Source organism: Trachymyrmex cornetzi, unplaced genomic scaffold (genome assembly GCF_001594075.2).
Source record: "Trachymyrmex cornetzi isolate Tcor2-1 unplaced genomic scaffold, Tcor1.1 scaffold646, whole genome shotgun sequence".
Lineage (NCBI taxonomy): Eukaryota > Metazoa > Arthropoda > Insecta > Hymenoptera > Formicidae > Trachymyrmex > Trachymyrmex cornetzi.
Genome location: NW_017299966.1, coordinates 99,462 through 119,866, shown reverse-complemented (window position 1 = coordinate 119,866; position 20,405 = coordinate 99,462). Strand labels below are relative to the sequence as shown.

Below are 20,405 nucleotides of genomic sequence, written 5' to 3'. Positions count from 1 at the left end.
GATCTAGTAGGAAATTGTATCCATGATTTGACGGCTACATTGATACTTGCGTCTACAAATCTTTGTTAGTAATATAGCTTGTATAAAGGAAAATAGAATATAAATATATAATCTATTTTCTATGTATTTATTAACAACACATTGATACAATGCAAAGAGGAACAAAATAGAGAGAGAGAGACGATTTAAAATTATAAATTAATGTTCCACAAAAATGGAAATAAAAATTAAATTCTAAAAATTAAATCAAATCTATTTTATCAATACTTTTGCCCATCCTCCAACTCTATTCATCCGTCATTACGATGACTATGAAATCGCTGAAATTTTAATATCGCATACATGTTGCTCCCTTACTTAAAAAGTAACAACTCAAAATATCAAGTTTTCCAGAAAAGGAATAAACTACTTTCAACTTGACAGAAAAATATTCAACCAATCAAATAATATTGGCAAGAAAAATATTTTTAACATGACCAAACATCATTTTTGTCATTCTAGTATCACGACGAGCCTAAAGTTACGTTATTATAATTAATTTTTGATGATCGATAGGATAATATTTACCTAACTTATTTATAGTAATAATTGAATCATGGTTTTTAAATTATATGTCACTTTTGAAGTAAGGAAGTAGGTAATATATGTGCTCTATATGATATCTGTATCTTGATACATTTTTACAGAAATATAAGCAACGAACCACTATCACACGACAGATAAGATTTGAGATTCTAGCGGAATTGTAAGATCAAGTATCATTCTCAATGTTTCGTGAAATTATCGTCATCTTATTCGTGGCAATTTCGTGTATTTTTCCCATATTTTACAAAAAATTACAAATTAATATATATTTCTCTCTCTCTCTCTCTCTCTCTCTCTCTCTGGAAATTAAAATAAGCGTTGCGCTAGAGCTAAAAATTCCTTTCATAATTAGTCGCAATAATGAAAATTATCATAATTAATGGTCTACTAACACGTTCTTTTCAGTATTTCTTCAAAGTTACTACCAAAGTTACATGCCGGAATAATAATCCTGCACTTTATTGCGATAATTTTTTCAAGTCTGCAAGTAAAATCCTAGTGGAAAAAGTTTGCGTTAAATCAAAACAAAATGATAAAAAATTGAAAAACAGTCTTCCTTTATTGAAAAAGAGCGCGCGTAGAGGAGATTCGAGGGAAATCTTACCTGAGCAGCCATGACGCGTTGTCTCTCGGCGATAAGGGTGCACTTGGCACAGACGCAATCCCGCCATCGGCAATAGCGCTTGTGTCCCTTGAGCGCGGACACGACCCCGTGATTACGACATCGCGCGCACTTTGGGGTCCGTTGATACCTCTCGGCACTGGCGCGCAGGAAGAACGCGGCCGGCAGCACGTGATGTTGCTGTTGCTGTTGCTGGTGCTGCATCAGTTGGCCCACGTCGACGCCGAGACCGACGCCACGGGGTAACGACATGATCACAGCTGTTGGACGTTAACTCTCGGTGGTTCACTCGGCTCACTCGGCCCACTCGTCCCACTCGTCCCACTCGTCGACGGGAGCGGCGGGCGCACGCAATTGCTCTCGGCCTCTACTGCTCTTACTCTCCGCGGCGCGGATCTTGCCGACTCGCGGTCACTCGCAGCGATCACCAGACTGCACCGCGGGACGATCACCGCGCGCCGTCGATCATCCGCGAAACCTTAACCGCGTACTCGATGACACTCATCCCCATGTCGAGGGATGCACGTCCACACCTCCTCTCTATCCTCTCGATACGATATATAATATGTATATATTATAGTCGCGATCGCGGAGACTATCGGATCAGGCCTTTACTTTACGGCCTTACGGCTTACGCGCACCACCATCGAGACATGGCATGATAATTTCCACCGTTACGACTGATTACGACTGATTACGACTGATTACGACTGATTACGACTGATTACGACTGATTACGACTGATTACGACTGATTACGACTGGTTACGACTGATTACGACCGTTCGCGGCAGGAGCAATCAGGAGCAATGGTAATGCATAGGCGTCTGCGATAGTAGACGCGCGCACGCGCCTGCTCTCCCATAAGTTGGTACGCGGCTGTCGTACGGAGAACAACACCCTCTCGTTCGGCTGCCGGGGGCCGAAATGCGGAATCGCATCCCGTGACACACGCTCTCTCGCCCCCTCTCACTCCCTCTCGCTCGCCGGCATTGTCAACAATTGCAGCATCCCGGGTGAGTCGATTCAGGTAGCGCGCGCGGATAGACGGAGGAGGAGAGGCGGTAGTAATGCGGCGCGGCAGCAAAGTGGGAGCTCAACGGGGCCACGGTTCTCCTCTACCTAACGGTAGGGACTATAGGGAGAGGAGAACGCACGCGCGCGAGCGAGAGAGAGAGAGAGAGAGAGAGAGAGAGAGGAATTCCACGGGGAGGGAGGAGACAGGGCAGAAACTAACGATCCCCTCCATACTCCACGCGAGCGCGAAATAAAACACTGTGCCACAGTGTTCCACCCCGAGACCTCGGCCAAACGCGAGGCCTCACCGAGCCACAGCCACGCCTCTACCGTCCGCCGATTGGCAGGCTCGCGCTGTACCAAACCGAGATGTTAAGAGTTTATATCTGCTGTCGAGTGAAAGGGGGACATACCTAGCCGCGTACCCACCTACCTACCTTTGCCCACTCACCCCCCAAGTCAACCGTGTGTATCTTCCGCACGACGGTGATGGTGATGATGGTGGTGACGATGATGGGATGGTGACGGTGTGACGGTGGTGGTGGTGTTGCTGGTATGGTAATGGTGTTGGTGGTGACGGTGGAGGCGGAGGAGGCGGTGGCGGCGACGATAGTGGTAACGGCGGTGGTGGTGGTGGCGGTGGCGGCAACAGCGGCGGTGGTGGCAACGGACAAACACATTACTCTTTTATTTAAAACCCGTTCCAGCATAAAACACAATGCGAAACGATGCTCAGACGTTTCTCCACGCTCCGCCTTTTGTTTCAGCCGACTGTTCTTAACCACGCACGCCTTTCTCGTTCTCTCCCTCTTTCCAGAAACGTGTCTTCTCTTTCTTTCCCTTCTTTTTCTTCTTTCCTACATATTCCTTATTTCGGTCTCTCTCTCTCTCTCCCATTCGATCTCTTTCGTTGGATACGGTCTATAAACCGCAACCAACACCGTCATCGCGACGAGTCTTCTTTGAATCATATTGTACAATGAGATTTGAATAGAGAAGAGAGGAGGGAGAAGGAGAGCAGAGCCCCATTGTCGTTTCACCAATGGCGGCCGATTTTATAGTGATCTAATGTACAGATGTTATTTACCCCGCAATGAGAATAGAATAAAAGCATTGTGCGCATTATGATTTGAATCCCGTATCTCGCTACGTTTCTATACCTACCCTCCTACCTACCTACCTACTTACCCTCACCCCATCTAGCCCTAACACGCGTGATATACGTAATGTACAAAAGTGTACAAAAGTTGCTCACGTTTCCGAGCTTTTCCAACTTTTCGTTTAAGCACGAAAAATACAAGTGTAACAATGCTTTCGTGCAGTGTCTGCGGTTACCTCGAGCAAGTACCTACTCCTCCGATATATACGCATATTACGGTTTACGAATACATGTATAAATTCACAAGATTGTTGTCCGACAAGAAGGACGTACATGTATATACTATGCAATGATAATAATGACGAGTAAAAGAGACTGACAATGAGAGGATAAAAAGGGTCCATTGGGTTTTTCTCTCGAATAAATCTAAAAGATCAAAAGTGTGAAAAAAACACGATTGTCCATCACATACCAAATATATATTTCATATTTTCCATACGCCCTTTTTACGGGCGGCTCGCTGAATTATTATCATGGCTAAATAATTGTACTTGTCGCAAATCGTAACGTAATAACGTGTCACGCGCAACCCCCAATTTCCACTCGGTCAAATTATCCACATTGTAATTTAGCAATCGATGAAATTGAATACGTCTGCTGCGAGCATCATCGAGAGTGTCACGTGCAAGTATGTATATATACGTGTGTGTACGAGGAAGCATAAATATGTATATATATATATATATATATATAATATAATACAATTCGCGAAATGACGGGAAATGACTTTTTTCGATGACGCTCATCAAGGGAAGAGCGTTTTTCATTTGACGGCAAATTTGAGCAATAATAAAAAATGTATTCGAAATGGGGAAGAGAGTTCGTTGACGTCGGCGTATATCTATACGTATGTACATATATACGGCACAGACACGGACCTTTTTTACTCTCGCACATCAGCCACTCAAAGTGAACGTACATGCCGATGGGAAAATCAATAAACCAATAGGTTCGCCAATACATGCCCGTTCATTAAGTATCATGTATGTACTTTTCGTCCCGAAATCCGAAACGCAAAATCGGAGAAATCGTATAAAGTGCAGAATGAATGAAAACGTTATCCATGGCACATCAAAAGTTGTTCACTTTCCTCCTGCAGGCTAGAGGCCGATATGAAATCTATTTCAACAATTGCAAAATTGTCATTGCAATTTCATAAAAAAGCAATTTGACAATCAATACGTGCAGTACGCGCGCGTCTTATTTGATGACGGGCCATATTACAAGTATATATATTTACTTAACAATTGATTGTAAGTCGCGCTCCTCTTTCATGACATTTCGTGAAAACTATACCGCGCGCGACTACGTTTCGTTATTGTAAAAGTTTCGAAAAGTATCCGACTTGTATCTGCAGATTCAAGTCGAGTTACATATTGTTCACCTACGCTCGAGATTTCCCGCGGATCGCGTGCACCCTCGGAATAAATAGCACGATCGAGATCGAAATCGCGGCAATATCGAATTACGATGTTTGCAAACGTTGAATTCACCCCCTGACACTGTACGGACGGTTGGTCCGTATACAGAATAATAGCCGCGATCGGAGATTAGATTAGATTTACTTTTACGTGGTGTCGCCACGTAAAAGCCTCGTATGGAAGAAAAGCGCAGGTAAAAACTGCTTATATTATATATACGACGCGCGGACGCTTCGATCTTGAGAGCTTATATCTCGACCTACATCAGCTCTTATTGTCAGCGTACCGCTCTTACTGCCCGCGCTGTAACAGTTATATAGTATAGTACATGTAACCTGTTTGCTCGATAGATACGATCGATACGATCGAGAGGGAATCTGTGACAGATCACTTCAATATAAATTCTCATGTAAATCCTAATACGCCACCTCTTATACACAGTATAATGTATAATATGTATATAGTATTATAGGACTCGCAGATCTGTCTCTTTAATTTGTGTGTCCAAGCTTTTAGACTAACAATAAAGTGTATCGAACGATGCCGGTTAATCTTGCTGATAATTCTGGACGATATCGGCACAGACGATATCGACGAGTACTATATCGATGCATACGTGGTGTCATCCACGTGGATCCATACATGGTGGATTGGCGCGCGCCTGCATTCAGTTCAGGCTGCTGTCGGATCGCGATCTCGTCGGGATCTACCGTGCTGCGCTGCGCTGCTGAAATACCGTACCTATGACTTTTTGACGTGCTTTTAACAGATTGAATTGAAAATGGCTCCGTGGCTCTCCCGCCGCGCCGCGATATCCGCACCGAGCGCACATCCAAACGAGTGCATACCGAAACAGACAGGCGGTGGGAGACGCGCGCGCGCGCGATATATATATATATATATATATCGTTCTTCTTCTCCCACTCTCCCATCTCGATCTCTCGATCTCTCCTCGCCGATCTATCTATCTACCTACCTACCTACCTACCTACCCCTCCGCGCGGACTCTCTCTTTTTATTTTTGCACATTCGCTGATGCAGCACATCGCAAGCTGCACTGGCGGAAACGACGTTGGGAGGAGAGAGGGAGAAAGGGAGGAAGGGACTGGACCGGTCAGTCCGTACAGAAGGGGGTGAGCAGAAATAATGTCCTGGTTCATTTTTTAAAGCCGCCCCCGTCCATCCGCCGCGCCGCGCCGGTAGGATGGTGGTCGGAGTTCTACGGGGGAAAAAAAAGTGACGGACGCGCCTAGAGAGGTATAGGTGCGGGTGCGGGTGCGGACGTGGACACACACGCACGCGCGCTCACACTCGGATCCGATATTATACGGCTTATACCGTTATACGCGATAACCCGATGTGGCGCGGCGCGGCGCGGCCCGGCCACCGGATGTGAAACGGTCAAAGCCAAAAAGCACTCTCCGCCGAAACGGGCTATATATTATCCGCAACCCTTCAAATACAGAACCGTCCGCGAAGAGATCCATATATAACGTATAACGTGTGCGTAAGCTCCACTTGTCCTGCGAAATCCCCAGCCATGCACCGTCTCTCTATTCGAGCTACTTTAAGCATTCACAATTTTACTCTTTTTCTTTTCGTTTCTGTCTCTTTTATACAAATACTAACTCTCTCGTAAGAATAGTTTGTTTCACTTGAATCATAAAATTATCAGACTTATATTATCGAATTTTCTTAATTGGCAGAGGGTTATCGAGATATCGCCCATAACTTGTTGTCAATATATTGAACTAAGTATCAAGACACGATAAAATTAGCATTCACTTATGAAAAGAAAACAATTTTTGTTCATAGAAAACGAAGAAAGAATTAGATAGGCATCTATTCACTAATCGAGCAATACCTTAAGAAATATTTGCCTGATGCAAAAGGATTGCAGTTCCTTTTGAAAAAACGTACGTAAATAATAAATACGTGATATGTATGTATATGTATACAATTTTAAATTAATACTTGCGCATTATATATTTTACCACAGCTATTTCCGTTTTCTTACTTTTCCAAAAAAAAAAAAAATCTCATTAGGAAAGTAGTACTGACTTAAGATACATGTAAATATATACTCAATAGTCGCATATGTTATAATAAGGAAGAGAGATGGGCGTGGTTACGAGGGGTTGCGTTCTCAGTTACGATCTCGTCGACCAATGCGAAGCCGTTTTACCTTCTGGCAACTGTTGCAAACGCAAGCGCCGTCATGCCTACCTCTGCGATCGCGCTATAGGCTACCGTATAGCCGTATACTGGACGCAGTACTGAATCTGATGAGGCGCGTACAGGCGCAGACTCGAATGCTGGGTAAGAGAGCTTTGTTACGTGCGCGCGCTGTGAGCTGTGAAAGACAGATAAGATAGCGGGGGAGAGAGAGAGAGAGAGAGGGAGGAAAGCTGTTAATTTATTTTAAATTATCTATTCTGTTACATATACTACTTTACCCTCTTAATAATTTTTAATAATCTTTGTCTGTAAAACATTTACATAAGACATTTACATAAGATTAAACAAGTAATCAAAAATAATTAATGTTTATTTACATTGCTGCTATTATACAACATGTAGGATCTATTGCAGCTCATTTTATTTCTATCCCTTCTCTCTCTCTCTCTCTCTCTCTCTCTCTCTCTCTCTCTCTCTCCTTTCCCCTTTCTTATTATTATAATATAATTTAATTAATTTTACTTGTGTATTAGTAAAACATTCTCCATTTGTATCCGTTCAATTCTAATATATCATCTATGACTATAATTTAAGAAAGTGTTATATTTTTTGTAACAAGATAAATTTATTTCAGCTACGTCCAACTATCATTGCAATGACAGAAGCAAAGTCAGATTGAAAAATTGAGTATTACTTCTTCATCTCCGTTTTATCGTCAAGAGTATCGTTCCAATGCCAAAATCATACCATCTATTATTTGACTTGTACTATTGTAGAAATATTTATATTTATCATCGGCTTTTGGATGATGGTTATAAACATCTTTCATAAATTCGCCATCCGGAGTGAAGAAGAGGATCCGTGGAACGTAGGTTCCGTCCGGTTGAAATTTTGCTTCGTCGTGCGCGGGTATCTCATCTTTCCTCACACTCACCATAACAAAGCTGCGTCACGAAAAAATTCATACAACCAATTTAATATTATACATACACATATAGTATCCTTCTAATCTTTACGCGTTTTGTTATCTTTCATTTGTGTGCAGTTCCTTTCCTATATTTATCTCTCGATCTATAATACCATTCAAAAGTTTAGTCCCATCAGCGAGTATCAGTGATGATACTCGCAATTCCCATTCCCGCCAATACATATACTGAGAGAAACTTTTTGGTTACGCATCTGTCCACACGCGGAAAAAAAATGTCAATTATACAAATAAACGCAAACTAAGACGCAGCTCATGCTTAGTTGGGGTCTGAGCACAAGAATTGTAATTGTCGTAACACTTACTTTATTAGGCACTTAAGTTGAGACATATAAGTAACGCACAAACTTTGGCGTTATCGTATGACTTATAGACTAGCGGTTTTTCCTCCGTTTTCAGTTTACTAACCGACCGAGAATCAACATTCTAGTGGCTGAAAATAATTTAATTCGATTCCTCATATTATTCTGAGGAAAAATATCTATATACACTTAATTTTTTTATATGGTCGTTGAATAGTTATAAAAAATTTTTTGTTTAAAAAGTCTAAATTTGGAATAAAAATTCCGAAAAAATTCCACGAATTTAATTGAATCAAAATATACATTTTTGTCTCCGAGACTTATTGTTTATATTAATAGTTTTTGAGATTAAAAAATGTTTAAACTTGAAAATGACTACCTTTATAATTTTTTTTTCTCAGAAACTAGTCATCCAATCAGTATGAATAAAGAACGAAAATATTCGGCTAATCTTAAATTGTAACAAGAATTTTAATTTATTTTGTCAATTTATCTCTACTGTTAATAAGGTGCCGCGGATGCGCCTTCATTGTAATAATGTTTTCACTGTCACAATAACAGTACAGATCAAAATAAATTAAAATTCTTGCTATAATTTAAGATTGGCCGAATATTTTCATTTTTTATTCATACCGATTGGATGATTAGTTTCTGAGAAAAAAATCATGAAAGTAGTCATTTTTCAAATTTAGACATTTTTTTGTCTTAAAACTATTGATTTGCACAAAAAATGTCTCTTTTGATCCAATTAAGCTTACAGAATTTTTTTCGGAATTTTTATTCCAAGTTTAGATTTTTTAAACAAAAAATTGTTTACAACTATTTAATGACCACACAAAAAATCAAGTGTATACATATATGTAGATGTTTCTCCGCAGAATAATATGAGGAACCGAATTAAATTATTTTTAGCCACTATAACTTGATTGGGGGGTTAGTGAACTTTCTAAGAGACTTTTTATATCGACGTGGGTAAACCACTCATCTATTATCGCCGTATCTCCAATAAGTCGTATGTCATACGCCAAAGCTTGTGCGTTACTTACGTCTATAACTTAAGTCTCTAACAAAGTAAGTGTTACGACAATTACAATTCTTGTGCTCAGATCACTCTTATACTTATCATTATCGATCCCCTTTGATTTACATGACACGTTGACAAATTTTTGTATTCTTTTCACGGCTCTGTTTACCAAACTAAAAGGTAAAAAGTTAATAAACGACATTTTTTTCATAATATCCTTCTTTTTATTATTAGATAACGTATCGTTGCTAGTTTAGAGCTTACAAAAATAAATGCGACATTTTCATAAACTTTGTATAAGCGACACGTATAAAAAGTGCAGTTTTTAATTGTTTATATCTTATTGTTAGTATTGGTATTATATGTATATAAGGTCAATCTCATTAATTGCACAAGCGTGTCAATGCGTACAATGTACTGCAGTTTCAATTTCAAGAGAATTCAATTTCTGACTGTTTTTAATTCGCGAGTGTACTACTTTAACTCGTAAAAAAACATTTTGCTTACAATAATGTATGATTGGACATTTACGCTAATGCGAGATCGATCTATCATCAACAATATCTTGTACATGTGTATACATATTATACATTTATTAGAACCGTTTATTAGAATCTCTTGCGCGCAAGTCTTCGGCGGCACGTTTATAGATATAAATTAGGTAGGTATATATGTATATATGTATATCACGTGACAGGAATTGTTTGGTGCGCACCGCGCGTTTTCGAGTTCAAATAAATGCCGTCAACTCGGCAAAGTAGAGAAATATACTATATATTTTTTTACGTAGTAACGTTCCGCGCAAAAAGTACTTACTGCTGGCTAAGATTGAGGATTCTGATCGAGTTGGTGAATTTAGGCTTCAATTTCTCGCAAGTTGGACAGCCCGGTTTGTGGATTAGCAGAAATATCGGTTTCCTGCAGATTTTCGCCTCTTGGAAGCCTTCTCGTAAATTTCTCCATTTGTACATGCGTTCAAAGTTGCGGTTAGAATCATCGTCGGCGGCAGCGGCGCCGATTACATTTCCGAATACGTAATAATAATAGACCAAGGCTGCAGTAACGTTCAGAAACCCGAAACATTTCGTGTAACGCATGATTAGATTCCAATTGGGAACGTCAAGTTTCTTAACTTGATTCACAATAACGTTACATTTGATTAGATTTTATACGTCATACGAATTACGTGTCAATTTAATTTGTGGTAAGGTAAGTGATTTGATGAAACCCCCCACTTATGGTTATTTCAGCATTTTCAGCCAACTTCGCGCTTCCGGCTTCGTTCGTAACAATCGTAATAGCATACGAGTGCCATCTATTGACAGCACTCGCAAGCAACTGAATGCGAACATTTCAATTTTCAGTGCGCTTGTACATACGTTTATATGGCTTATATTTTGATATCAGCTGATGGCCGCCGCTGCCGGCTGCGCAGGCTGCGCTGGCTGGGTCACTCTAGTCGTTAATCGTCGGGTTATTGCTGTTTCCTCGTTTTGTGTTTTCTTCTGCATACGTGTGATACGTTGCGTCGGCTTGTATGTGTGTATGTATGTACGTATGTATATTTGTATGTATGCATGGCATATATATACATACACATGTGACAAACGTGCGCGCGCCGGTCGCTTTGAGTCATTTTCTTGCGTGTTTCTTACGTCCGTGTGACGCAGATGACGCAGACAACAGAGTTGCAGGACTGCACTCTGTTCTGTCCTCTTCCGTATAGGTTAGCGTCGACGCAGGTTAAACGAAAGATTTGACAGAACAGTGAGAATGGTGGGAAACGCTCTTGTCTTATTGTGTTAATTTTTTATCAGTCGCACCGGACTGTGCTAACCAATTTATTGTTTCATGGAATATATCGCGTGCACAATATTTCGAGATCGCGGTATACCGGACGAAGCTACATTCCAAGATCTTGAAAAGTCAACAGTACAAAATGAAGCCTTTAATCGAATTCGAGGAATGCTTACGGGATACTCCCAAGTTTCGGTAAGATTTCTTTCCTTACACACACACATACACAGACACAATTTGTTTCGTACAAAGGGATAGCACTTGTATCTCTCTATGATTTTCTGTTATTCTACTATCCGTTGTTAATCGTTTCTTGGTAGTTTAAGCTCAATAAATTTTTTAGCTTAAGATGACATTTTGCACTAAATTGACTGAATGATAAAGTGTTGTGTGAAATGTATACTTTACAGATTATGCATCGAAGAGGTGGAGAAGAATGTGGATCTACTAGAACAAAAGTTAGATAAGGTATCCTATAATATTATAAAATGTCTTATTTAAACACATTTGTATATCATTAATTTAACTTTTGCACTTTCTGAAAATGATTACACTTAATGTAATACATGGATTAAATAATATGCAAATGACAGACAATTTAATGATAACAATATGACATGAGTCATTTTTACATACAATTATCACGTTATAATATACATATATATGCGTAACAGACATATAAAAAATATATCCCAACTTTATAATTTTTTCTTTAGGTATTAAAAAATTGCAGTCTGACTATTGATACTGGAAAAGCCTTTGTTGGACAGCAAAAGTAAGTTTCATATATCAATATATAACAATATACTTTGTCTTTTTCAACTTGTTGATCAATTGTAATCGTTTTGTCAAATATACTATATTAAAATTAACTAAGATTATTATCAGAAGATGCAAAGGAATATATAATAGAATCTTACATAATATAGAAAAATAGATAAATTTTATATATATATATATATAATGTATGTACATTATGCAATAATAATACAAATTAATGGTAATCAAGGAAAAAGTAAAAAAAATGCCAACGAATTATGTATTAAATAACACATAAAGAAAAATTTCCATCATTTTCCACATTATATTTATATACCCACATCTTTTTGGCACATATATATACACTTAACACATATATATGTGTGTATAATGATATATCTTTAATATTAATAATTGTTATTTTTCTTAAAGCCAATTTGCCAATAGTCTATGGGAATTATCTTTGTACTTCAGCGATGATCCAGAAATAATGGCATTCCTAAATAAGCTTATACATGCTTTACAAGAAATGAACAAGTATCATACTATTTTATTAGATCAAGCTTCTAGGACTGTGATGAAGGATCTTAATAATTTTATTAAAAGGTAAATTTTTTACACACAACACACACACACACACACACACACACATCGATTTTCAAACAAAATTGACAAGTTTTACGAAATTCTACAAAATTTTACTTCAATCTTTTCCTAGCGATATCAAGAGAACAAAAGAGACTCGGCATTACTTTGAAAGAATTTCCAGTGATCTTGATATTGCACTGAATAGGAATTCTCAAGTACCGAAATCTCGGCCTATGGAATACGAAGAAGCATCAAACATCCTGTCGGCTACCCGATCATGTTTTCGACACACTGCTTTAGATTATATTCACGCTTTGACGATGCTGCAAGCGCACAAGCGACACGAGATATTAGGCACATTATTAAGCTACATGCACGCGTGTATTACTTATTATCATCAAGGTAGCGATCTTGCTCAAGATTTAGATCCTTCTCTCAAAGATCTCGATGAAAATTTAGTTCAGATGAGAGGTGATTCGAATAAACTCGAAAAAGAAATGGAAAATCGTCATATTTATGTTAACAATCGAGATTTGATCCCTTCTCTGGAACCTAGCAATTCCAAGATGGAAGGCTATTTATTTAAAAGGACTAGCAATGCTTTTAAAACTTGGAACAGAAGGTGGTTCTGTTTGAAGGATCATCAGCTAGTATATCGAAAGAGAACAGGTGACGAAGGCTATACAATTATGGAAGAAGATTTGCGATTATGCACTGTAAAACCTGTAGTTGATTGCGATAGGAGAAATTGTTTTGAAGTTTTAAGTCCAACAAAGTAAGTAGATACCAGTTTCCAATTTGTGCGCGGTAATTACTATAATATATTATTATAAACAAAAGTAAAAGTTAAACGTTTCATAAGTGAATAAAAAATTAAGTTTCCATTTTCTAGGAGTCATATGCTGCAAGCAGACAGCGAAGAATCGTATTTGGCGTGGATAACTGCGATGCAGCAAGCTATTGGCGCTGCTATTCAAAGAGGCATGAGTGTAGTTGCTAATATTAATCCACATGAATTACAATCACGTGATAGTCCTGCGAGACCATTGACAAGACTAAAGTCAAAGTGAGTATTGATACTTTTTATGCTGTCGATTCGTATTGAGGAGGTGAGAGTATTTTATCACAAATTATCACTTTGAAATTTCAGAGTGTGGGAACAGTTATTAAAGATCTCGGGTAACGAGGTTTGCTGCGATTGCGGCGATGTTAATCCACGATGGGCTAGCATTAATCTAGGCATTACGCTTTGCATAGGTAAGCTTTACTCAACAAAATGTATGCGGTGCTACTTTTAACACGATGTACTTGATATTTTTCACGTTTATCTAGAATGTTCTGGTGTACATAGAAGTCTTGGGGTACACTACAGTAAAGTTCGATCCTTAACATTGGATGATTGGGAACCAGAAATACTTAAAGTAATGGCGGAATTAGGCAATTCTGTGGTAAATAGCATATACGAAGCTCTACCTGTACCTTCCGACATTACTAAAGCTACACCAAAATGCAATGGGTATATAATGTCATGATAAATTGATCAGCTATCTCCTGTTTAATGGCAATAAAAGAAAATCTTACAAAAAATATTTACTTTTCTCTAGTAACGTTCGAGAAGCTTGGATAAAATTCAAATATGTAGATCGTAAATTTGTAAAACCTCTGACTGATGTAATACCAGCTGGTGGGCATCACGCTAGTCGCGAGCAAATGCGATTTCGAAAATGGAGTGTGCGTAAATTACGTCGCAGACCACGCAGTTGCGATAAGATCGATAATAGTAGTGCCAGTAAAACGTTGACATTATTACCTGTCAAAGAAACTTATCCTTCAACGAGCTCGGACGAAAGTAAACACACGTCAATCGACAGTTTGAATTCCGTTGGCAAAGCAAAGAAAATTGAACGAAATTCCGTAAGCTCGGATGATAGTGCTAATATAGATTTGAAAAACAATTCTACTCTTTACGGAAAGATCTTAAATCGTTCGCAGAACGATTTGAATGAAGTTAATAAATATGTTAAGAGTACAACTGCAACTCGTGAAGAAGTCGCAAGTGTCGAACCGCTTGCAAAAGAGCTTGGTTCGATGGAAAGCGAACTAAAATTGAATACGACTGAAATAGTGAATATTAATACGTTTTTAGTCGTCGAATCGGACGACAGTTTCAATAAACATACCAATGATAAAGTCAAGGACGATAATAAAAACATTTCAGGAAATAGAGATCTTGGATCAAAGAAGCACTATAACGAAAAAGTACAATCAGCTGTCTTAATGTTTGGTTGCGATGTACCAAAACCTGCTATCGATAACAATTTAGAACTAAGTTCCGATCAAGATTCAACGGCTGGCGAGGATGAAGAATTTACTGATGAAGAAGATATAGAAAATCTGCATCCTGAGATGTTGCTTTACAAAGCTGCAGCAGCGCATAATTTACCGGTAATGTGTGCAGCATTAGCGGCCGGTGCTGATAAGTTGTGGTCGAATGTTAATGACAAAAGCCGCAGTTCTCTACATCAAGCGATAATAAGTGTATGTACGACATTTTATATAAAACGTGAGCGCGCGCGCGCGCGCGCGCACATACACACACACACACACACAATGTATAATTTTTCTTTTTTGTGAATTATGTTTCATACATTTCTTACACTATTTCTGCAAGAAACATGCTTCTCAAAATATACAAATGTAATATTAATTATGTATATTCTTGCAGGGTTCCGTTATGTCATGTGAGTATCTCCTTTTAAATGGTGCACGAATCAATTGTCAAGACATCGAGGGAAAAACACCATTGCATATAGCGACAGAATTAGGTACATAACAATATTGTCTTTATGTTTTTCGAAATGGAGAGAGGAGAAGAATATTAACATTTTATAAATTTTTGCAATTACAGGACATACTGCCCAAGTATGCCTACTTCTTAAACATCGTGCTGATCAACATATTGAAGATGAAAGTGGAATAAAACCTTTGTCAATTGCTGTAAAAGAAGCAAACGCCGATATCGTCACTTTGTAAGTATTGTCTATAAAGGTTTATATACGTATATAGACTTTTATGTATATACTATAAAATATTTTATTTTATTTTACATCGATGTATTTATGGCAGATTACGGCTTGGTCTCCTAAATGAAGAAATGAAAGACTCTGAAATAGGCGTCACCGGTGATGAAACATTCAATGACGTTGTTCGTGATTTCAGTCAGTTGGCTTGCTCACATCCCGAACGATTGCAACGTCGAAATGAAACCACAGATTTATCACATATGCCTGAATAAGGTTTACAAATTTTTATATAACACTTACATAAATGTATAAATAAATCGTATTTTATATATCAAGTGAATTACAAAAGCGCCCGCGCTGCCTTTCAAATTGTTGCACAGTATCGATTATCTGTCGCATTAATGTAAGTAAAAGCTGGAAATTTTCACACGAAAAATTATCAAGTATCAATTGTTTTTTATTTGTTTTGAAAACTAAACCATTATAATTGTAATATCTAAAACAATTCACTTATATCCTTTCATTTCTTGATATATGTCATCACTGTAAAATTGGTCACCTTTTCATAATGATTTCTTACTCATTGAGTAATGTAGTTTTTATAACGAGAAAATGATTTATAACGAACGTATACATCACATATAGAATTTTATTTTATATACACACACACAGAGAGAGAGGTGTTCGTCCATAAATGTCCAAGCAAATATCTCGCAATTGGTTGAAATTACAAGAAAGTTTAATAAGAGAAATTTGTACGACTCCAAGTCAGCTACAAAGTACACGTAAAAATTTTTTTTTCTCTTGGCTTTTTTGGAGTTATGTAGGTTAATATAGTTTTTTTAAATGGATACCTATAATTCTTTTGCATATTTATATAGTAGAGAGCATTTGCAATCAAAATCATATCATATATGTAGTAAAAAATTGCTACTACGCATTGTTTACGAGATAATTGACATTTTAAGTATTGAATCTTAAGAAGTTGATTTCCATATCACGATTTAAAAAACAAGATTCAGACTAATATTTTGAATTCGGTTACGTCAAACAGGATCACTGATCTTCAACTAGTCAAAATACGCGACTGCTTGTTTTGTAAATAAAATATTTGCCTAGCATGGAGTATGAATCAGTGCAGTATCTGTTGGTCAGTCAAGTCGTCTTTTCAATGAATACGTATCATTGTAGATTACGAAAATAACGATGTTTACAATTAGTGAAAAGTGTGATATGCTCGAGATGTGGCATTTAGGTATGCGTAATGAAAATAAAGCTCAGCTCTACTTTATCAACAAAAGTATCCAGGGCTTATTACGGTTCTTTAGACGAAGTGAAAATTATAAAAATGAGCAAACTCACTAGGTGTTAACCAATGAAGTTATAAATATTCTAGTAAATTCGATCACTTTCGTAATTTTCACCTCGTTTCAAGAATCGTAATAAGCCCCCGATACCAAACGGTCGTACATACATTTCGGCGAGTTGAAGATCAATTACGTCAAACAGGATCACTAACAAGACAACGTTGTACAATCGGAACAGGCCAAGAGAAAGAGACAAGTGTGCTATTAAGTTTTGTCAAAACAAACGTACATCCATAAGAATAGTATAGTACATAATTTAGAGGTATCGAGAAATTACATGTACGCTGTATTAAAGAAATACAAATTCTAACCGTTTCGTGATAATTTAGTGCAAATTTTACATGAGCCATCGAATTCTGTGAATTTTTTTCTTTGGGGATATATTAAAAATATATACATATATTGTCTACGCAATTGTTTCTGAAAATTAAGAAGATTTACGATATAAAGTCACTATAGAGATGTTGAAGGCATTACGGTAGAAATGCTGCAGTCAACAATGAGAAACATTATAAAACGCGTCGAATGTTGTATTGAACACGATGGTCAAAATTATGAGCAATTTATGGGTTAATAAATATTTCATAAAAAATATTTCATAAAAAACATTGTTTGTTTTCTTCTCCGACCTCTCTTTGACATTTCTAACCATGTTCAAAATTACTTGGAATCCAACTTACTACTTTGCTACTTAAGATGTTGATTATCTCGTAAACGATGGATAGTAGCGATTTTTTATATATAATTTTGATTGCAAATGCTCCCTACTATACAAATATGCAAAAAATTATAGGTATCCATTTAAAAAAACTATGTTAACCTACATAACTCGAAAAAGCCAAGAGTAGAAAAAAATTGTTTACGTGCATTTTGTAGCTGACTCGGAATCCTACAAATTTCTCTCATTAAACTTTTTTGTAACTTCAACCAGTTGCGAGATATTTGCTCGGACATTTATGGACCGACACCCTGTATATAATCTACTAGGCTGTAGAGTATAATGTAAAAAAAATTCTTTCTAGCGATTTGGTGCTTAATAAAATTGCGACATACGAGATATTACATAGCTTTTTTTAATATTTAGCAAGCAAAAATAGAACAAACATCATATATGGATAAGTATTACTTATAAACCATTTATATATATAGGTGTAAAAACGTTTGGAAAGATTTGCTTAATTCATATTATATTGAAAGTTCGACTATTGCATCATAAATTTTAGATATATTCATATCTGGCGGGAGATATAATCCTAAGGTAGATTTTTTATACATACACATATATCCATATATACTTTGTGTATCAGTGTTATGATTATACGCGATTAAACTCAATTTAGTTACAAATCACACATATACATATTATATATCTTTAGAGAGTAGCATGACATCAGTATAACAAGTCGTTTTGTTATAAATATATATATATATATATATATAGATATATATATATATATATAATATATTGTAACTTGTTACACACACACGCGCGCGCGCGAGTGATTTATATAGTATTGATTGATAATAACAGCTTTCAGATATAAACTATGTTTTCCCAAAATGTTGATTCATTTTTGTTGCATAAAAAAGAAAAATATAGCCTCTGTTGTTAAAAGTTTTCATTTGTATAATGAAAAAACGCGAAGATTGGATCTGATTAATTTTAAATATTTTCTAAGAAATATGGTTACATTTTATATGTGTATCTATAACAAAAATAAACAGTGCAACCCACGTAGAAGTGGAGTAAATCACAGAATTAAGTAACCAACTAAATTTTAATAAAATATATACACACCTACGTACGCATACACGCATTATACGCGCGCAAACATTTCGAATTTGCAGTTGAAAGCATGAATGATACAATGTTGTTTTGAGCACGTGCGCGCGCGCGTGTTGTGTGTGTGTGTGTGTGTGTGTGCACGATTTGCTATAAATATGTTTTGTATTATATACATGTATATTTTATTGTGTTTATATTATATATAAAGGAATACATATAATTTTTACTTACTCCGTAGGCACAGTCTAGGTCTTTGCAGACTCGCAACGCGAGTCACAGGTCGCAAACTTGTTGCGACAGCCAGTCGAAAGCATCCATTTAAAAATTGACGTATCAGGTTGGCTGTTGCAACAAACTTGCGATCTGTGACCCGCGTTCTGCATGCTATGTAGATCGGGCTTTACTGTTCCAGGCTTTAAAAAAAAATCTAAAAAAATTCAAAATTACTTCTCAACATCTCTGTTACATTGTCAAATAGTTATTCAACTGAAATGTATTAAAACCTTTATTTAATAAAAATTGAAATTTGCGCCAAGAAATTTGAGAATGAAATTTCATCTTGGCCAAAAAAGACCCAGTGTGCCTATGAAGGATTAACATATAATTATATATGTGCATGTTAATGGGATAATAGATAATATACAACATTCCTGATAAAATCAATTATTGTTGACGCTATATTATTGAATCATTGCAATATCAGCTTGAAATATCAACATTATTATATCATTTTTTCAAGAAGACTTTTAGAAGATTATTAGTATTATGTGCTTTAGTTGTTACTCTATGTTACTCAAATGTTATGTTAGAGATATACACGTGAGTTTTAATCAAGAAAATAATTTAGAAATATTATTAATGATATAAGTACAATGATACATTTTTGTCATATCATTTATCATTAGTATGAAGCTTTATTATAAAAATGATTCCGGCATTGTTGTCGATTTGAAAAAACTCGAGCCAATCAATTAAAGTAGTAAATATGAAATATAAATATATATACATATGTATTTTTAAATTTGATAAAGATATATGGCATTAATCCGTAATTCTTAAGATTTCTTGTGTCAATTTTTAGCGTTTCATAAAATTACGGTGACTTTTTACTTGAAAAATTTGCAAGTGTATATACAAATACATATACTATATACATATATAAGTACAAATATACTATATGTGTGTATACATATATATATATATTTTTGTATATATATATATATTTTTTTTTTAACACAAAATAATATCGATGTACACGGTCAAACACATAATATTTGCATTTTGTATTTACAAAAAGTACTTGTACTTTTTATAATGTCCACATATGTGTGTATTATTCTAGATTATCTAAAAATGTGCGATCAATGGGCGACATAATCTAGGTATCTATTGATTCAAGTATTATGCTAAATGTGACGAATTATTAATTTTTTAATAACGAAATTTAAGATTCGCCTGTGTAGATATGTATGAAATCTATCAAACAATTTTTATCCAATGAAAAATGTTGTTAGAATCAGTCAAATTTTATTCGATAACACGTAGAGTTTTCACAATTTCTGTTGTTGCACAATTTCTATGTTGGTTTGAAATCCAGCATTTCTATTGTAATATAAATTGTATGGAATTAATGAAACAACAATGAAAGGATTTGCAAGAAATTACGATCAATTTTCCATATTTGCATGTACATATACATGTAAATAAAAATAACAAATATATTATAGATAATATGATGGTGATTTTTTTGCGATGTACAATATCGTGTAGAAAACTTAAATTATTATACATAT

At 36.4% G+C, this 20,405-nt stretch overlaps 3 protein-coding genes across 3 annotated transcripts in view; 1 reads left to right on the top strand and 2 right to left on the bottom strand.

The window, feature by feature from the left end:
* The window catches only part of dmrt99B (doublesex-Mab related 99B), a 16,783-nt gene extending 15,266 nt beyond the window's left edge, over positions 1-1,517 (bottom strand). The window contains exon 1 of the mRNA XM_018516610.1: positions 1,190-1,517. Coding sequence (XP_018372112.1) covers positions 1,190-1,459 — 270 coding nt within the window. The 5' untranslated portion in view covers positions 1,460-1,517. The remainder of the gene's footprint in view (positions 1-1,189) is intronic.
* Positions 1,518-7,533: 6,016 nt separating this feature from the next.
* LOC108767085 (thioredoxin domain-containing protein 12) lies at positions 7,534-10,506 on the bottom strand. The gene is made up of 2 exons (XM_018516777.1): positions 10,109-10,506; positions 7,534-7,925 (listed from the first exon to the last, which is right to left on the bottom strand). Exons 1-2 carry the CDS (start codon positions 10,387-10,389, stop codon positions 7,697-7,699), a joined length of 510 nt encoding a protein of 169 aa, XP_018372279.1. The 5' UTR covers positions 10,390-10,506; the 3' UTR covers positions 7,534-7,696.
* Positions 10,507-10,963: 457 nt separating this feature from the next.
* CenB1A (Centaurin beta 1A) lies at positions 10,964-15,884 on the top strand. The gene is made up of 12 exons (XM_018516776.1): positions 10,964-11,284; positions 11,500-11,557; positions 11,806-11,864; positions 12,281-12,454; positions 12,567-13,211; positions 13,329-13,502; positions 13,587-13,693; positions 13,769-13,952; positions 14,041-14,974; positions 15,162-15,261; positions 15,345-15,465; positions 15,563-15,884. The coding sequence occupies exons 1-12, from the start codon at positions 11,232-11,234 to the stop codon at positions 15,729-15,731; spliced, it is 2,778 nt and encodes a 925-aa protein (XP_018372278.1). The 5' UTR covers positions 10,964-11,231; the 3' UTR covers positions 15,732-15,884.
* Positions 15,885-20,405: the final 4,521 nt, after the last annotated feature.

Excerpts from the sequence above, each read along its gene's own strand:
- LOC108767085 (XM_018516777.1), bottom strand. The coding sequence starts at position 10,389 with ATGCGTTACACGAAATGTTTCGGGTTTCTGAACGTTACTGCAGCCTTG. Across the intron at positions 7,926-10,108 it reads ATCCTCAATCTTAGCCAGCA|CTTTGTTATGGTGAGTGTGA; the intron begins GTAAGTACTTTT and ends TTCGTGACGCAG.
- CenB1A (XM_018516776.1), top strand. The coding sequence starts at position 11,232 with ATGAAGCCTTTAATCGAATTCGAGGAATGCTTACGGGATACTCCCAAG. Across the intron at positions 13,212-13,328 it reads GAAGTTTTAAGTCCAACAAA|GAGTCATATGCTGCAAGCAG; the intron begins GTAAGTAGATAC and ends TCCATTTTCTAG. Across the intron at positions 15,466-15,562 it reads AACGCCGATATCGTCACTTT|ATTACGGCTTGGTCTCCTAA; the intron begins GTAAGTATTGTC and ends TATTTATGGCAG.